The sequence below is a fragment of the Lithobates pipiens genome, unplaced genomic scaffold (assembly GCF_037356315.1).
Source record: "Lithobates pipiens isolate NorthernLeopardFrog02 unplaced genomic scaffold, aLitPip1_a1.2 Scaffold_13, whole genome shotgun sequence".
Classification (NCBI taxonomy): domain Eukaryota; kingdom Metazoa; phylum Chordata; class Amphibia; order Anura; family Ranidae; genus Lithobates; species Lithobates pipiens.
In genome coordinates this window covers 127,182,611-127,198,312 of record NW_027507718.1, presented here as the reverse complement: position 1 = coordinate 127,198,312, position 15,702 = coordinate 127,182,611, and the positions used below count along the sequence as shown (strand labels likewise).

General features: G+C 40.0%; 1 protein-coding gene across 3 annotated transcripts in view; it reads left to right on the top strand.

Moving 5' to 3' along the window:
- KCNN1 (potassium calcium-activated channel subfamily N member 1) overlaps nucleotides 1-14,433 on the top strand; it is a 210,757-nt gene extending 196,324 nt beyond the window's left edge. For all 3 annotated transcript variants that reach the window (XM_077475545.1, XM_077475542.1, XM_077475544.1), the window contains exon 9: nucleotides 11,642-14,433. In XM_077475545.1, coding sequence (XP_077331671.1) covers nucleotides 11,642-11,926 — 285 coding nt within the window. In that variant the 3' untranslated portion in view covers nucleotides 11,927-14,433. The remainder of the gene's footprint in view (nucleotides 1-11,641) is intronic.
- Nucleotides 14,434-15,702: the final 1,269 nt, after the last annotated feature.

Here is a 15,702-nt window from a genome sequence, read left to right as displayed (position 1 = left end):
CGGGGATACCCGTGATCGTCTCACGGGGAGGCTGAATGGGGAGACGACGTTGTAAACAGCATCTCCCCGTTCTGCCTAGCAACAAGTGACACTGATCTCTGCTCCCTGTGATTGGAGCAGAGATCAGTGTTCACTAACACACAGCCCAGACCCCCACAGTTAGTAACATGCCCCTAGGACACACTTAACCCCTACACTGCCACCCCCTGGTTAACCCCTTCACTGTCAGTGTCATTTACACAAGAACCAGTGCATTTGTATAGCACTGATTGCTGTATAAATGACAATGGTCCCAAAAATGTGTCAAAAATGTCCGATGTGTCCGCCATAATGTCTCAGTCACAATTAAAATCGCTGATTGCCGCCATTACTAGTAAAAAAAAAATGATTAATAAAAATGGCATAAAACTATCCCCTATTTTGTAAATGCTATAAATTTTGCGCAAACCAATCAATAATGATTAGCCACTAGCTGATGGCTCGCAATTTCACAGCGGCAGAATGCCTCTCCTGCATGAATTACCATAGCTGTACGGTGGAAGGGGTAAAGGGCCGCCGCATCACTGAGGAGCTGACGCTCATGCCCAGGGGCCGCAAAGTCTGCCAGGCACCTGCGATCACTCGTGATAGAGCAGGAACGTGGATCTGTGTGTGTAAACACACAAATCCACATTCTGTCAGGGGAAAGGAGACAGATTGTGTGTTCCTAGTATATAGGAATACTGATCGATCTCCTCCACCAGTCAGTCCCATCCCACCACAGTTAGAACACACAAGGAGAGAACACATTTAACCCCTTGATCGCCCCTTAGTGTTAACCCCTTCCCTGCCAGTGACATTTATACAGTAATCAGTGGCTCTTTATAGCACTGATCACTGTCTAAATTTCATTGGTTTCAAAAAAGTGTCAAAATTGTCTGATCTGTCCACTGCAATGTCGCAGTCCCGATAAAGATCACAGATCGCTGCCAATACTAGTAAAAAAAAAAATGCCATAAATCAATAACCTATTTTGTAGGCACTATAACTTTTGCGCAAACCAATCAATATATGCTTATTGTGATTTTTTTTTTACCAAAGATATGTAGAAGAATACATATCAGCCTAAACTGAGAAAAAAAATGTTTTTTTTTTTTTTTTATTGTGATATTTATTATAGCAAAAAGTAAAAAATATTGTGTTTTTTTCTAAAACTGACGCCCTTTTTTTTGTTTGGCAAAAAATTAAAACCGCAGTTGTGATAGCTCTATTTGTGGGAAAAAAGGAGATCAATTTTGTTTGGGTACAGCATTGCACGACCGTGCAATTGTCAGTTATAGCGACGCAGTGCCATATTGCAAAAAATGGCCTGGTCAGGAAGGGGGTAAAATCTTCTGAAGTGGTTACACAGGGGCAGAAAAATTGGGCCTTTAGTTTTGGTGGTGTCAGAACACTGTAAGCCCTCACAGTTACTCTTGTTGGGTGCAGGAACGGGCCCTTCTGTTAAATATTATATCAAAAATTGTAATTACATGCCCCATTAACCTCCCTGGGGGTATGATTAGTTCTGATTTTAGGTGCTGAAAGTGGTACAATTATTTTGCATGGAAATTTGGCGTTTTATATTGTACGTCTGCAATTCTTAGGAATAACTCTCTTAAATATGTTCAAACCAGAGTCTAGTAGACATCCCGGGTATGATAAAGTTTATAATATAATAAATAATGATAATAAATAATAAAAAAAAAATATTCAATAATGTAATCATATCCAAAAACACTGAAATTTGCTCATTTGCAGAATCGTTGCTGTCATTAGATTTAGTGTTTGATGACGAATTTCCCCACAAATCGATATCGCTCAATTCTGCAAGTGATTATAATTTATTATCGCTGTTTTCTAGTTGGTTTAAAATTACTTTTGACATAAAGGGACAGTTTTTGGTTGCTATGGGCAATCTCCAAATTCCAGGCAGAAAAAACAGTATTTATAATATAAAAGTACATGCAGGGCGCTTGACAGACCACTAGGGATAAAGGGGGTGTGTAATTTTTTTTATACAGTACTGTAATCTGTAAGATTACAGTACTGTGTGTGTTTTTACTTTTTTGAATTTGGCGCCGATCTCCGCTCCCGTGCGCCGTAACGTTGCAGGGAATGGAGCTCGGCGGCACTCCGGCACTGTGTGAATCGAGCGGAGGACAGCTCGATCACACAGCGTGGAGGACATCGCTGGATCCAGGGGACAGGGTAAGTAACTTCTCCCTGTATCCTCCCTGTATCCAGCGATGCGATCCCGAGTCTGGCTCGGGGTTACCGCTCGTGGTACTGAAATCCCAGCCCGAGCCAGACTCGGGATCACCGCCAGGGAGGTTAAACAGGGGCAGGGAAATGGGGCCTTGGGTGGTGGTGGAGGTGTCCTAAACCAAAAATATTATTGGAAGCTAGCATCATTAAGATTGAGGAGGAATAGGATAGGCAGCATAGGCAGTCTTCAAGGGATTCCAGATCTATAGCAAATTCAATCAGTTACATCAGCATCAGGTACTTGATAGCTGCTGATCCAGGACTGATTCATTTTTATAAATGTGAGCCTATCAACGGAGTCTGTGGACAGGCGCACTCTTTGATCTTTTACAAACCCTCCAGCAGCATTGAATGTGTGTTCAGAAAGCACGCTGGATGCAGGACAGGCCAGTAGCTCGATTGCATAATTTGCAAGTTCTGACCAGTTGTCCATCCTCAAGACCCAGTAACCCAGTTGATGCTCTGTTGGAAAGGTCTCCAAGTCTGATCTTGGCCCTAGATATTCCTGAACCATATAATGCAGACGCTGGCGATGGTTGCTTGAACCAATCAGACATTGGCTCTTAGGACTGAAAAATTGTTTAAAGGCATCGGTCAGCTGGCCACCTTCTCTACCGCTCTTCCTCTGACTGAATGAAGTCTCAGCAACACATTGTCCAGCACCAGGAAATGGTCACCTCCCAGGGTCTGGAAATGCGTTACACAAACCTTTCGTCAAGGCCTCCTGAAGATGTTTCACCCTCTGCGAAGGCAGGATGAATTCTGCAACTGTACCCTTGTGAAAGTATAGCAGAGGTGGGGTGTTTGGCGCTACCTATGTGTAGAAAGGCAATCTGTCAAGTCACCCTTTATATAACCCAAAAAGACTCTACAGCTAATTGGGTCAGTGTGGTAGAAATTGGTCTACACCCTATATGAGGGGTAAGTGGATGTGGAGGTACACCTAGATAAGGGCAAACCTCTGCCTAAAAACCACTATAGGGTGAGTTCACAGTGATGAACTACACCAGTTTCCTGAAGAGTGATCTGACAGGATGAGTGTTCAAAAGTGCTCCTATGACACCAATATAAACATACTAAAAAAAAAAAAATTCAATTAAATTAACCAGTAATATTAATGAATACGCCCTTGTATTAAAAAAAGAAAAAGATATTGTAATAGAAAAGTTCAAAGTCCATATATATCCCGTGAATGTAATGTTGTAAAATGTCCAAACACCACTAAGTGGTAAAAACAAACAGTGCTCCAAAACTACTGTATTAAGGTGAGAAAAATAAAATATTTTGGTTACCAAAAAATTTTTAAAAAAATATATCAAAAAATATATGCATCAAAAGCAAAAATCGCACCAGTTGCATCAAAAATGGAAATCGCATCAATTGCAAAAAAAATATGTATATATGTATATATATATATATATATATATATATATATATATATATATATATATATATATATATATATTAATACACCGCCTGCACTGTATTAGAAACTGTACACATTGTATTAGATACTGTGTACACCACCTGCACTGTATTAGAAACTGTACAATGGCTGCACTGTATTGTATACCGTGTACACCACCAGAAGTGTAGTAGAAACTATACACATTGTATTAGATACTGTGTACACAGCCTGAAGTGTATTAGAAAGTATAAACCACCGAATGCACTGTATATATAGGCTACACTGAATGCTGAGTATATATATATATATATATATATATATATACGTATATACATATATTAATACACCACCTGAAGTGTATTAGAAACAGTACACCACTGAATGCACTGTAGATATAGGCTACACTGGATGTAGAGTAAAAAAAAAAAAATATATATATATATATACTAGACTGTATCTAGTATCATGTAATTGGCCAAAGGCACCCTGCCTTTGGCCAATTATGGCTCTCTCAGCAGAGCGCACTGTGACCTGACCTGCATGCTTTGGCCAATCATCATACAGCAATGCACTGCGATCTCGCAGTGCATTATTGGACATTCCGCAACACTCAAACTTCCCGTGAATGCCCTCATAATGTTCTTTTCTGCAGACGGTCGAACACCCGATGTTCGAGTCGAACATCAAGCTCATCCCTATTACTGAGTACAGCTTGTCAGGTAGTTAGTATTGGAATAATGTATTCCTATGGCTTTGTATGGTATATATACAAAGTTGGTAGAAAAGGATAGACTGTACATGTTACCCCATAAACACAATTAACTTGCCTAGCTGGGGTAAAAATTGAGAAAATTATGGTATTGGTTATGGGTATGGTTATGGTAGTCTTGCAGCTAAATGCATGGCTTCCTCAACAAGTTAGCTGCTCAGAAGAATCACATTTCTGGTTTTACAGCTGCTCATAGGACATATTTGCTGTAGAAGTCCATATGGCATGCATGTTTCAAGACACATGCAAATTGTTCATGGAAAAATACCACCAGGGAAGCAAGGCAATTAAAAGAATTAGGCTCGCTGACCGGACGGATGAAAAGACATCCCTTTTTCCTCACACTCCACTGGGTAGATTACTCATGGTATTAGAATCAGAAAATCAGAGGAAGCAGTTCAGTTGCAGTAAAGTGGGACAAAGGTTCCTAGAAATGTAGGTTTATAGTTATGAGCTGTGACAAGTAAATGAATTGGGCCCAAAGAACAAAGCAAAATAGTTTCATTTTAAAGGCACAATAAAAAAAATTCAGATAACATATATAAGTGACAGGGCATGGGACTAAGTAGCATTAAAGTGATCCTGTATTTCATTTACACTTAAAATAAAAATTCTGGAGTTGATTTACTAAAGGCATATAGAGTTTGCAAGTGAATTGGCCCTAGAGCTTAGTGAATGTCATGAAGTGACAGTTTACAAAGAATACCCAATTATGTGCAAGGAACATTTGAAAAAATAGCATTTTTGCTTTCACATGATTCAGATGACAGACGTCAGCAGGACTTCATCTCATTCAGTAAGCTCTTGGGCAAAATTCCCTTTGAAAATTGCAACTTCCCTTGCAAAGCGGACAATGTATTTGCTTTTAGTAAATGAATCCCTCTGTCAGAAACTGCAAGATGTCTGCTATTGTTAGCCAGAAAAAAATCATCGGTGTCCCTCTCTGATTTAGCTGCACATTCTTGTTCGAAATTAGCTTTTCTGGTGTTAAAGTGGCTGTAACCCCCAAATTATTTTTTTTAATTATGGCTTGCACCTTGTACAGTATAGGATTTCATGTCATCTGTGCCCAGTCTTGCCACGAAGAGTTAATCCAGCTCTGAGCAGTCCTATTATCTTTTTGAGTGAGATAAAAACTGACCCACTGAGAAATAGTAGTTTCTCCCCCTTGCTGTGAGTGACAGGTGATTTACATATCTAATGCACAAGCCTGAGAGAGGCATTCTGTGTACTTAAGATCCCCTCCTCCTTTCTTCTCCAGCTCTCCCAGCATTGGCTGCTCCACACCTCAGCATGATTAGGCATGCTGGTGACTTTCCTGGGTTTTGACTGGTTGATAGCAGAAGTTCAGTGTAAGAAATACACAGGAGAAAATGCATGTTGACAAGGGGAGTGTAGAGGTGGGCGGGGAGTCCACTGACATCACGACTCCACCCGTGAGTGCCGGACAACAGACCCACCCACAAAATCTGCAGTTTTCCGGGTCTCTTAACAGACAGAGGGGAGACATTTGACAGGTAAGGATACATGCAGAAGGATGAGAGTGGGTTTATATCCACTTTAAGGCTGGGTCCTGCAAAAAAATGATTCCATGTTCGAAAGAATCAGCATAAAGGATCGTTCACACTTTTCGAGACAAGCACAGGCAATAGGTGCGGAATATTGCTGTGCGGAAATCTGCAGCATGTCTGCATTTTTCCTTACCACACCCCAGCTCTCTGTCTTTCACTTTGTGACATTTTAATAAAGTTAAGAAAAAAAAAAGGTAAACAGTGCCTTGTGTTTTAAAAATTTAAGGCTCTGTCCCGGAAACCCATAAAGCTCAGACACCAGCCTGCACAGGAAAACAGATAATTTTTCTGTGTGCACACTCATTGGACAGTAGAATGACATTTAGATGAGCTTAATTTTAAAGCGACCTTAACCAGTTCTGGACCACCCCCTGCGCAAATATACTGTGGCAGGGTGGCCCTTCTATGAGAAATCACGTACCTGTATGTGATTTTATGCACAGGATTTGGGGCACGCTCGTGAGCCGCGGGCGCCCCGCTGTGATTGGACACAGCCGGAGCCAATCAGCAGTACATATTCAGTGCAATAAATTATCCCTTTAAAAACATCAAATGTACATAAAAATACCTTGTTAAACTGAAATACTGTGTGCTCCTAACTTCCTGTTTGGACCGACAGCCTCCCTACTGCAATGAGATCCCAGCTAGTTTTGTCAGCTCTGCTTGCTAGAGTAGGTACTCTACCTACCTCCCACACCTTTCTCTGTCACTCCATAAGCAAACATTTCTCTCCTAGCTATACCATGCCACTGCCTAGATGGTCAAGAGTCCGCCTGCCCACTATATGTAGGGAAAGGGCTTTTGGGATGTTTAATTCTGGAGAGGGGGTTTAAGAGGGTATCTGTGTCAATCGGTAACTGAGCTTTTAATAACTGCCCCTGGAAGAATCTGGTGATTACATCACATGAATTAATGTAATCTGTTTCCTGCAGAGCAAACAAAAATGCTCATGCTTAAGAAGGGAAGAGGGGGTTTGGAGATAATTTTGGGTAATGTCTAGGCTTATTGTTTAGAAAATTGTTATGTCTCTCCTGTAATTGTTTCCTATGTGCAAAAGCACCAAACATACAGAAATAGACCTTTATTCAATGATAAATAGGGTGAGACTCATCCAAGAGGAAGAGGTAACCTTTTGCCTAGCTTATCACTAACTATATACCATCACATTTTCATTTTATAGCTTATTAATTCATTTAGTATGATTTAACCACTTGCTTACTGGGCACTTAAACCCCCCCCCCCCCCCTATCCAGACCAATTTTCAGCTTTCAGCGCTGATGCACTTTGAATGACAATTGCGCGATCATACAACACTATACCCAAATGAATTTTTATCATATTTTTTCCCCCCAAATAGAGCTTTCTTTTGGTGGTATTTGATCACCTGTGCGATTGTTATTTTTTGTTAAAAAAAGGTAAAAAGACAGAATTAAAAAAATATATATATTTTTTTATTTTGTTATCAAATTTTAAAATGGGTAATTTTTGTCTGTCATTGATGTACGCTGATGAGGCGGCACTGATGGGCACTAATAGGTGGCAATGCTGAGCACTGATGGGTGGCAGTGATGGGCACTGATCGGTTACACTGATAGGCAGCACTTCTAGGTGGCACTGATTGGCACCACTGGTGGGCATTGATAGGTGGCACTTGTGGGCCTTGATAGGTGGCACTTGTGGGCACTTTCAGATGGCATATATGAGGCATAATTGCCTCTACCGTTTCAGAACTGATGTCCCTTTAAGATGAGCCGGTGATCAGCTTTTTTTTCTCCTCTGCTGTCAGTGTGAGGAGAAAAAAAAAGCAATCACGAGCTTTTGTTTTGAGCCTTTGGTAAGGGGCCGGGGACTGGTCTCAGTGACTCAGTGATCATGGCGTGCGCGGGGAGCGTGCACAGGGGAGGCCGTCATATGATGGCCTCCCGGGAATTCACATCCGCGCTGTGGCCGTCATTCGGCCATAGTGTGGATGTCAAGTGATTAAACAGTGATGTTATGTTTTCATTTTTTTCAATTTCTTTCTTAAAGCCCAATTGCAATCAAAATAAAAAAAACTGAAAAATCAGCACAACGGACATAACTTACACCCCCTCCCTCTGTACCCCCTTCTCCCACCTCCACAATCTTCCAGTGTGGTGGGAGTTAATAAAACTGTGGGAACTGTCACAGGCTCTCGTCAAGAGTGCCTGACTATGCCTACCCTTTCCACACAGCTCCTCCATTCATAGAAGCCTTTCTACAACGTCTATGCATGAAACACAACCTATGAATGAGAGAGCTAGACATAAAAGGTGGGCATAGGCTAAGGGGGGATTTCACCTAACAGAAGAGACATTAGCACAAGATACACATCCAACGGACTATAAGTTATGTCCATTGTGCGGGCTTTTGTGTCTTTATTTTGACTGCATTTAGGTAGATTTTAAATAAAGTGATTTATATACTGTATGTATGTACTGTGGGGAAAATAATTATTTGATCCCCTTAGGATTTTGTAAGTTTGACCACTTACAAAGAAATTAAGGGTCTATATTTTTTATCATAGGTGTATTTTAAATGATAGAGACAGAATATCAACCAAAAATCCAGAAAAAACACATTATAAATTGAGTTGCAGTTCAATAAGTAAAATAAGTATTTCATCCCCAAGCAAAACATGACTTAGTACTTGGTGATTTGGAGAAAACCCTTGTTGACAAGCACAGATGTAAGACATTTATTTTAGCTAGTTAACAGGTTTGCACACATCTAAGGAGGGATTTTGGCCTACTCTTTTTTACAGATCTTCTCTAAATCTTAAGGTTTCTTGGCTGTCGCTTGGCAACTCAAAATTTCAGCTCCCTTCATACATTTTCTATAGGATTAAGATCTCCATGACCTTATTACCTTAATATGCTTCTTCTTGAGCCACTCCTTTGTTGCCTTGGTGGTATGTTTTGGGTCATTGTCTTGTTGGAAGACCCATCCATTTTCCCCTCGATTTGGCAAAGTCGGTCTGTACCTTTAGCAGAGAAACAGCCCCAAAGCACAATGTTTCCACCTCCATGCTTGACTGTAGGAATGGTGTTTTTAGGGTCATAGTGAGCATTTTTCTTGTTCCAAACACGGCGAGTCCCCCTCCTAAAGAAGACACATGTGAAGTCATGCCAATGAACATCTAAATGATTCAGAGAAGGATTGGGAGAAAGTACTGTGGTCAGATGAGACCAAAATTGAGCTCTTTGGCAACTCGACTCGCTGTGTTTTTAGGAAGAAAAATGCTGACTAAGAACACTGTCCATACAGTCAAGCACCGAGGTGGAAACATGATGCTTTGGGGCTGTTTCTCTGTTAAAGGCACAGGTCGATTTTGCTGCATTGAGGGGCCAAAGGATGGGGCTGTGTATTGTAAAATCTTGGATAAGAACCTTCTTCCCTCAGCCAGAACACTGAAGATTGGTTGTGGATGGGTCTTCCAGCATAACAATGACCCAAAATACACCACCAAGGCAACAAAGGAGTGGCTCTAGAAGAAGCAACATCAACAACCAAAGTCATTGGCGCACAAATGAGTAATCCCTTTGTGGAAAACGCTTATCCATATGTTAAGATACTCGTTATTTCAGAAGATGTCCTGTAATTAGTCCCAGTGTGCAGCTGCTAGACCACTTTGGACTTGGTGGAAAAAAGCAGAGATTAAACAATCAAAAAACAGCGCATCAGAGAAACTCATAATCTGATGTAAAAAACACATAAAAATCTATTTATTAGATAAAAAACAACAAAGATGTCTGATCCTCCTGGGATCTTAAAAGCATTAAATCAGTCAATCACAACAATATAAAATGACAGTTGCTTGGTAATGAATTACCCCTGGAGTCTTCTATTTGTGACTTTAAGATGATAACAGGGCTGCACTGCCAACAGTCAACTATACATGTAAACTTGGTGACTGTGAGTAATCCTCTCCCAAAGGCAGTGGGAAACAATGAAGTTCATGAACAAGTGCAAATAAATGGAACTATGTTCCAGAAGTCACTCACTTTGTTGATGAATGGACTGTGGGACTGGGGCGCCGCCGTGCTGAGCTTGAGGAGTGGAAGTGAAGTAATCAATCCTGCTTCCTGTGATGTGTTGAGCTCTGGGACGGAAGTGCAGTGCATGCTGAAAAATGTGTATCCAAATTGGACACAAGGTGGTGTCCGCCTTGCGTGGTGGGATGCTTGCTCTAGAAGAAGCGCATTAAGGTCATGAAGTGGCCTAGCCAGTCTCCAGACCTTAATCCTATTGAAAATTTATGGAGGGAGCTGAAACTTAGAGTTGCCAAGAGACAGCCAGGAAACCTTAAGGATTTAGAGAAGATCTGTAAAGAAGAGTGGACTAAAACTCTTGAGATGTGTGAAAACCTAGTCACCAACTACAAGAAACGTCTTACCTCTGTGTTTGCCAACAAGGGTTTCTAAGCCAAGTACTAAGTCATGTTCTCCTTGGGGATCAAATACTTATTTTACTCACTGAAATACAACTTAATTTATAGCATTTGTTTTATGTGTTTTTTTGATTTTTGGTTGATATTCCATCTCTATCATTTAAAATACACCTATGACAAAAATTATAGATCCTTCATTTCTTTGCAAGTGGGCAAACGTACACAATCTGCAGGGGATTTTCCCCACTGTAGATATTCAGAAACACAAGTAGATAGCAAAATTAAATGAGGATACAGTTGGTGTACAAATCGTGTAAAAGAATATTGTGTAAAAGAATATTGATTCATTGCAAGCTAGACAAGGTTTTAGTTTTCTGCTGCTGTTTGATGTGCTAAGCAAGGGTTAATGCTACAAACGTCTGTTGGTGCAGATAGCCTCACCCCCACCATAAAGGTGCTCTACGTTTCTCCTCTTGATTGATAGGGTTTGCTCTGTGCACCCACCTTCAGCTTTTGACTTGCAATCTCTGAATGGAAGTACACAGTGCACATCTTGTCAATCAAATGAAGACCTGTACAGCACTGTATGGCACTGGGGAAAAGGAGAAGAGCTAATTTTGTTCAATCATTATTCCGAGGTGGTCTTGTACTGTAGAACTTCAAGGGGTTGATCCTACATACATTTTTGGGGTGGCATCAAGCCTCTGAACACCCAAAGTCACCTTGGCAGTGATCAAGTATTATGGCTAGCATACTGACATGTTTCTATCTATACAGTAGTATTCTTTGATGGCAATAATAATTATAGTTTGGTTTTAGCACTTTGGTCCTGGTTGTGTTGACTTCTTATTCCTAACTTGCTATTTGAACATCTCTTTGTACCCAGGCAGTTGTCATCCATTGTCTATATGTTGAACCCAAGTGCAGATCCAAGAGTATTTACATGATTATTTTGGCTCCAGTTTGGTCAACATACACATTGAACATGAAATTCAAGGAAATTTCACCAACAGGACATATCAGCAAAGAAATAAACTGACAAGGGTTCAAAACAGTCCCCACTCTTTCCAAAATGAAAAAGAACGTTTGGGCCTTAGATACTTCGTTTTTATGTAACTTCATGTTGCAAAATACCATGTTTATAGTAGAAAATGTCCAAATGTTAATTATTTCAATATAATCTTTTGACTCCTATTTAGACGCAGAATGTGATGTATGACCTCATGTCTGAACTGCAAGAACGAAATGATGATCTTGAGAAGAGGATCATGACCCTGGAGACCAAGATTGACTCCTTGAATGGTTCTCTCCATGCTCTTCCAGGGCTTATAGCTCAGGCTCTGCTCCGAGAGCAGGGAGAACTCTTCCTCCTGCGGTCCCACAGGCCTTTTCCCCCTTCCAATAGCTCGGACAATTCATGGAGCCCCCCACGGAGACGTACCTCTCCTTCCACTGCCCCTCACACTTCTTCAGACAGCGGCTGAAGGGAGAAGAGGACAGATGGAATTCAGGGTGGGAGCGGTGGAGTGAAGATCTAACAATCTCACCTTTTATCCATAGCCACTATGTGGTTTAATTATGTCAGCTTTTTTTCTTAAAAGCCTTGGATATTTGTTAACCCCTGAGGGTTCTTTGAAAATGCTGGAGTGAAAGTTCTATCAAAAATGAAAAAGAAAATATAAAAATGTTTGTGTAAACACGCACACGCGAGTACGCGCATGGCGCGATTATCCCTCTCTCTGTCACAGGGTGATCCTGCGCAGTGATGGGGTATAGTCCAGTCTAGATAGATTTCTAAATCAGTCTGCTAAAGAAATCTCCAAATTGTATTTATTTTGTTTTAAAATAGGTTTTTAAGGTTGTCTGCCATGTGTTTTGTTACAGATACAAACACCTTTGTCCTGAGGCTTGCCGCTTCATGTTTTTAAAAAATGGGCAGTCAGTCATATTTTTTTAAACCCCCCCTCCCCCTTTCCGCCAAAGGAGAAAACTGTGTATGTATATATAGATATATAAATAGGAATGAAGGTGATACAAATAGTATAGATTTTAAAGAGTCACATATGAATGAGATGAGACTGCATGTAACCTTGTTTTTGTCAGAGGAAATCGCAACATTCATCTGGCAGGAAGGTGTTCAGTTGTTAGTGGGCCATTAACTGGTCCTAAACGTACGTGTGTGTGTTTACATATATAAATATGTATATATAAATATAGCCATATATATATATTTATATATATATATATATATAGTATAAAAGAAAGAAAAACTCTGTATTTTTTTAAACTTTTTGTTTCTGGAGTGGTGTAATATGTAATATGTCAGAGTTACTGCCCCACTGGGTGACAAGTATTATTGTATGAGGGTCATGGTAAATGGTGTATGAGACTGGTATCTGGTTTTTAAAATAATCAGTTAAAAAGTAAAATTTGTAAGCCAAATACAGTGTATTTGAATTGCATATTTCTATTCCACTGAAGTAATTTTGTGTAAGGTGTATGTATAGACAACACTTTCATTTTAGTTTTGAATAGAGAATTGAATTAGAATTTGACTAGATAATGGATAAAACCCCTATCATGTTATTTTTTGCTGTCTGTGCCCAGTAGGATAATATGCCCACATCATTTGTTACAATGGCCACCGATCAAACAGAGTGAATCAGGGATACGGACAGCAATAAAAATTTAACAGTGGATCCAAATTCTATCCAAAACCATTAAAAACTGCCTCTACAAACATTTTAATTTTAAAGAGGATGGGGTTTTAACTTACATTTTTTTTTATTAATCCATATGTACTCACATTTGAATGAATAAACCAAAATATCTCATTTAAATGAATGCTCGGATTACAAACAGTTAAAAACATTTTTTAAATATTTTAATTTAATTTATAACACTGATCAGTTGGAATTTAAAGAGAACCTACCAGAGCCCAGTACACAACAAACTAAAGGCAGTCAGGGGTTTGTATACTTCTCCGCTGCATTTACAGAAACACCGATGTGACGGATCCACAATGGTCAGTCTGCCCTACAGCCAAGGGCGGATTGACCATTGGGCCACTCGGGCACTGCCCGAGGGCCCCATGCCACTAGGGGGCCCCATCAGGGTTGCCAGCCTCAGTAAAACCAGGGACAGTATGTAAAAATTTGTGTTTTTTTTTACATCTGTCTCTGAAATGTCCCTTCCCGACATCCTTTTGGTCTAAAAATCCCAAGATTATAGCTGCCCCACCTCTCCAGTACCTTCTCAGCCAATAGAAACATGTCTGTGTATACTGTGTGTGTGTGTTTTTGTATACTGTGTGGCCCCATAATCTCTGATTGCCTGGGGGCCCCATAATCTCCTATTGCCCGGGGGCCCCATGAGTTATCAGTCTGCCACTGCCTACAGCAAAATCCCAAGAGTGTCAACTAGAGCATTCTACGCTGCTCACCGCGCTACCGCCCACACCTAACCTGTACATCATCACTGTGTTTCAGCAGCATTAGGAGAACTCTTATAAGATCAGCACTAAAAATGCTGCATAGTAAGCCGAGTGTCATTGTTTACTATGTTTGGATTTTAGTGCAGATCATAGGAGAGTTTTCATCATGCTGGTAAAACACACAGATGTTGTAGGAGTCAGAGGGAATGGCACAGCCAGTAGCCTTAGAAGTCTCTCTGCTCAACAGTCCCTGAAGTGTTGATTTTGCTGTAGGATTGCCACAATCATATCCTATTTTATTACAGATTGCCTAACTGCCTTTGGTTTGCTGCTTATTGGCTATGACAGGGTCTCTTTAACACCGAATTTTAATTAGCAAAACTTTATAAATACACACATTTAAAGCAATTTTTCCATTAAAAAAAACGCATTTCAATTCCAGATCAAGGATTAAATTGTAATGCTCAAAAATATTGCATCATTTATTGTATAAATTCCTACTATCGCCATCACATTATTAAAGAGAGTGATGTTGTGCTGTTCAAAGGATAAGTGGAAGGTGTAAAAAAATTACAACATAGATTGAACAGGATTAACAGCCTGATGTAGTATAAAAGATAAATTCAGTAATACAGTATAGTGAAATTGTTAATACTCAAAAAAATATAGCAATATACATATGATGCAAAGGTTGGCTTGTGGTGCCTACACCTAACAGATAATATTAAAGTGTGCAGTGCAAAACATAACTTCTGTGCAAAAATGTAAATATGAAACTTAAAATATATATTATATACTCAAAAACGTGCAAAATCTGCAAATAAAGTGCGTAGTGTCACTGTATAGTATACTCATATCATATAATCTGCATACCGAACAAGTGTACAAAAGGTGCTCACGTGCAACACCTGTGCAAAATAATTCACATGCGTGGAAGAAAAAAGAATGTAAATATCAACACAATAAATAATTCCAGCGAAATGGCAATGTTTAGTCCATGAAAATCCACCAATTTGTACAGACAGGTGTAATTGTCAAAAAATACCAGTCTATTTCTTCAAAGTCCTCTGAATATGAAATAGCATAACTACTGATATCCACCATACAATAAATATCCCCCATGTGCAAACAGCATAAGTTATTCCAAAAGTGCAGGGGCTTCACTGTGCAAAATTATCTGATGTGCAAATATTCCAAATGTGCAAAACATCAAAGTGTTTTTCCTTTTCATGTCAAACCACACTAGTAAGTAATGGCCTCTTACCTTGCGGTAAAGTGGTAACCGCATATATTAAAGCACTGGCCGTTTCACCTCCTTTTCCCCATGTCCCAGGATCTGAGTAGGTAATATTTATGCCTGGACCCCAAGGTTTCCTTTAAAATGTCTTTGCCTCTCAGCAGTAGTGGGAGTAGCTCAAAAGAAGGGCAGTGCCATATAGTGTAGTATTTTAAAAGCCAACAGCGTGTTTATTAGATGCAAAAAAAGGTACTCACATTAAAAAGTACAAAACAACACTTATATCCTACGAGCGCCGAGCTCGTTTGCTTACATCAATATGGAGCACCTATCCTGTCCCTACGCGTGACGTCACGACCACGTGACTTCATCAGGGGATGAAGTCACGTGGTCATGACGTCACGCGTAGGGACGGGATAGGCGCTCCATATTGATGTAAGCAAATGAGCTTGGCGTAATTTTGCACAGTGAAGCACCTGCACTTTTGGAATAATTTATGCCGTTTGCACATGGGGAATATTTAATGTATGATTGATATCAGTACATTTTTTTTGAATTATTTTGCACAGGTCTTGCATGTGAGCACCTTT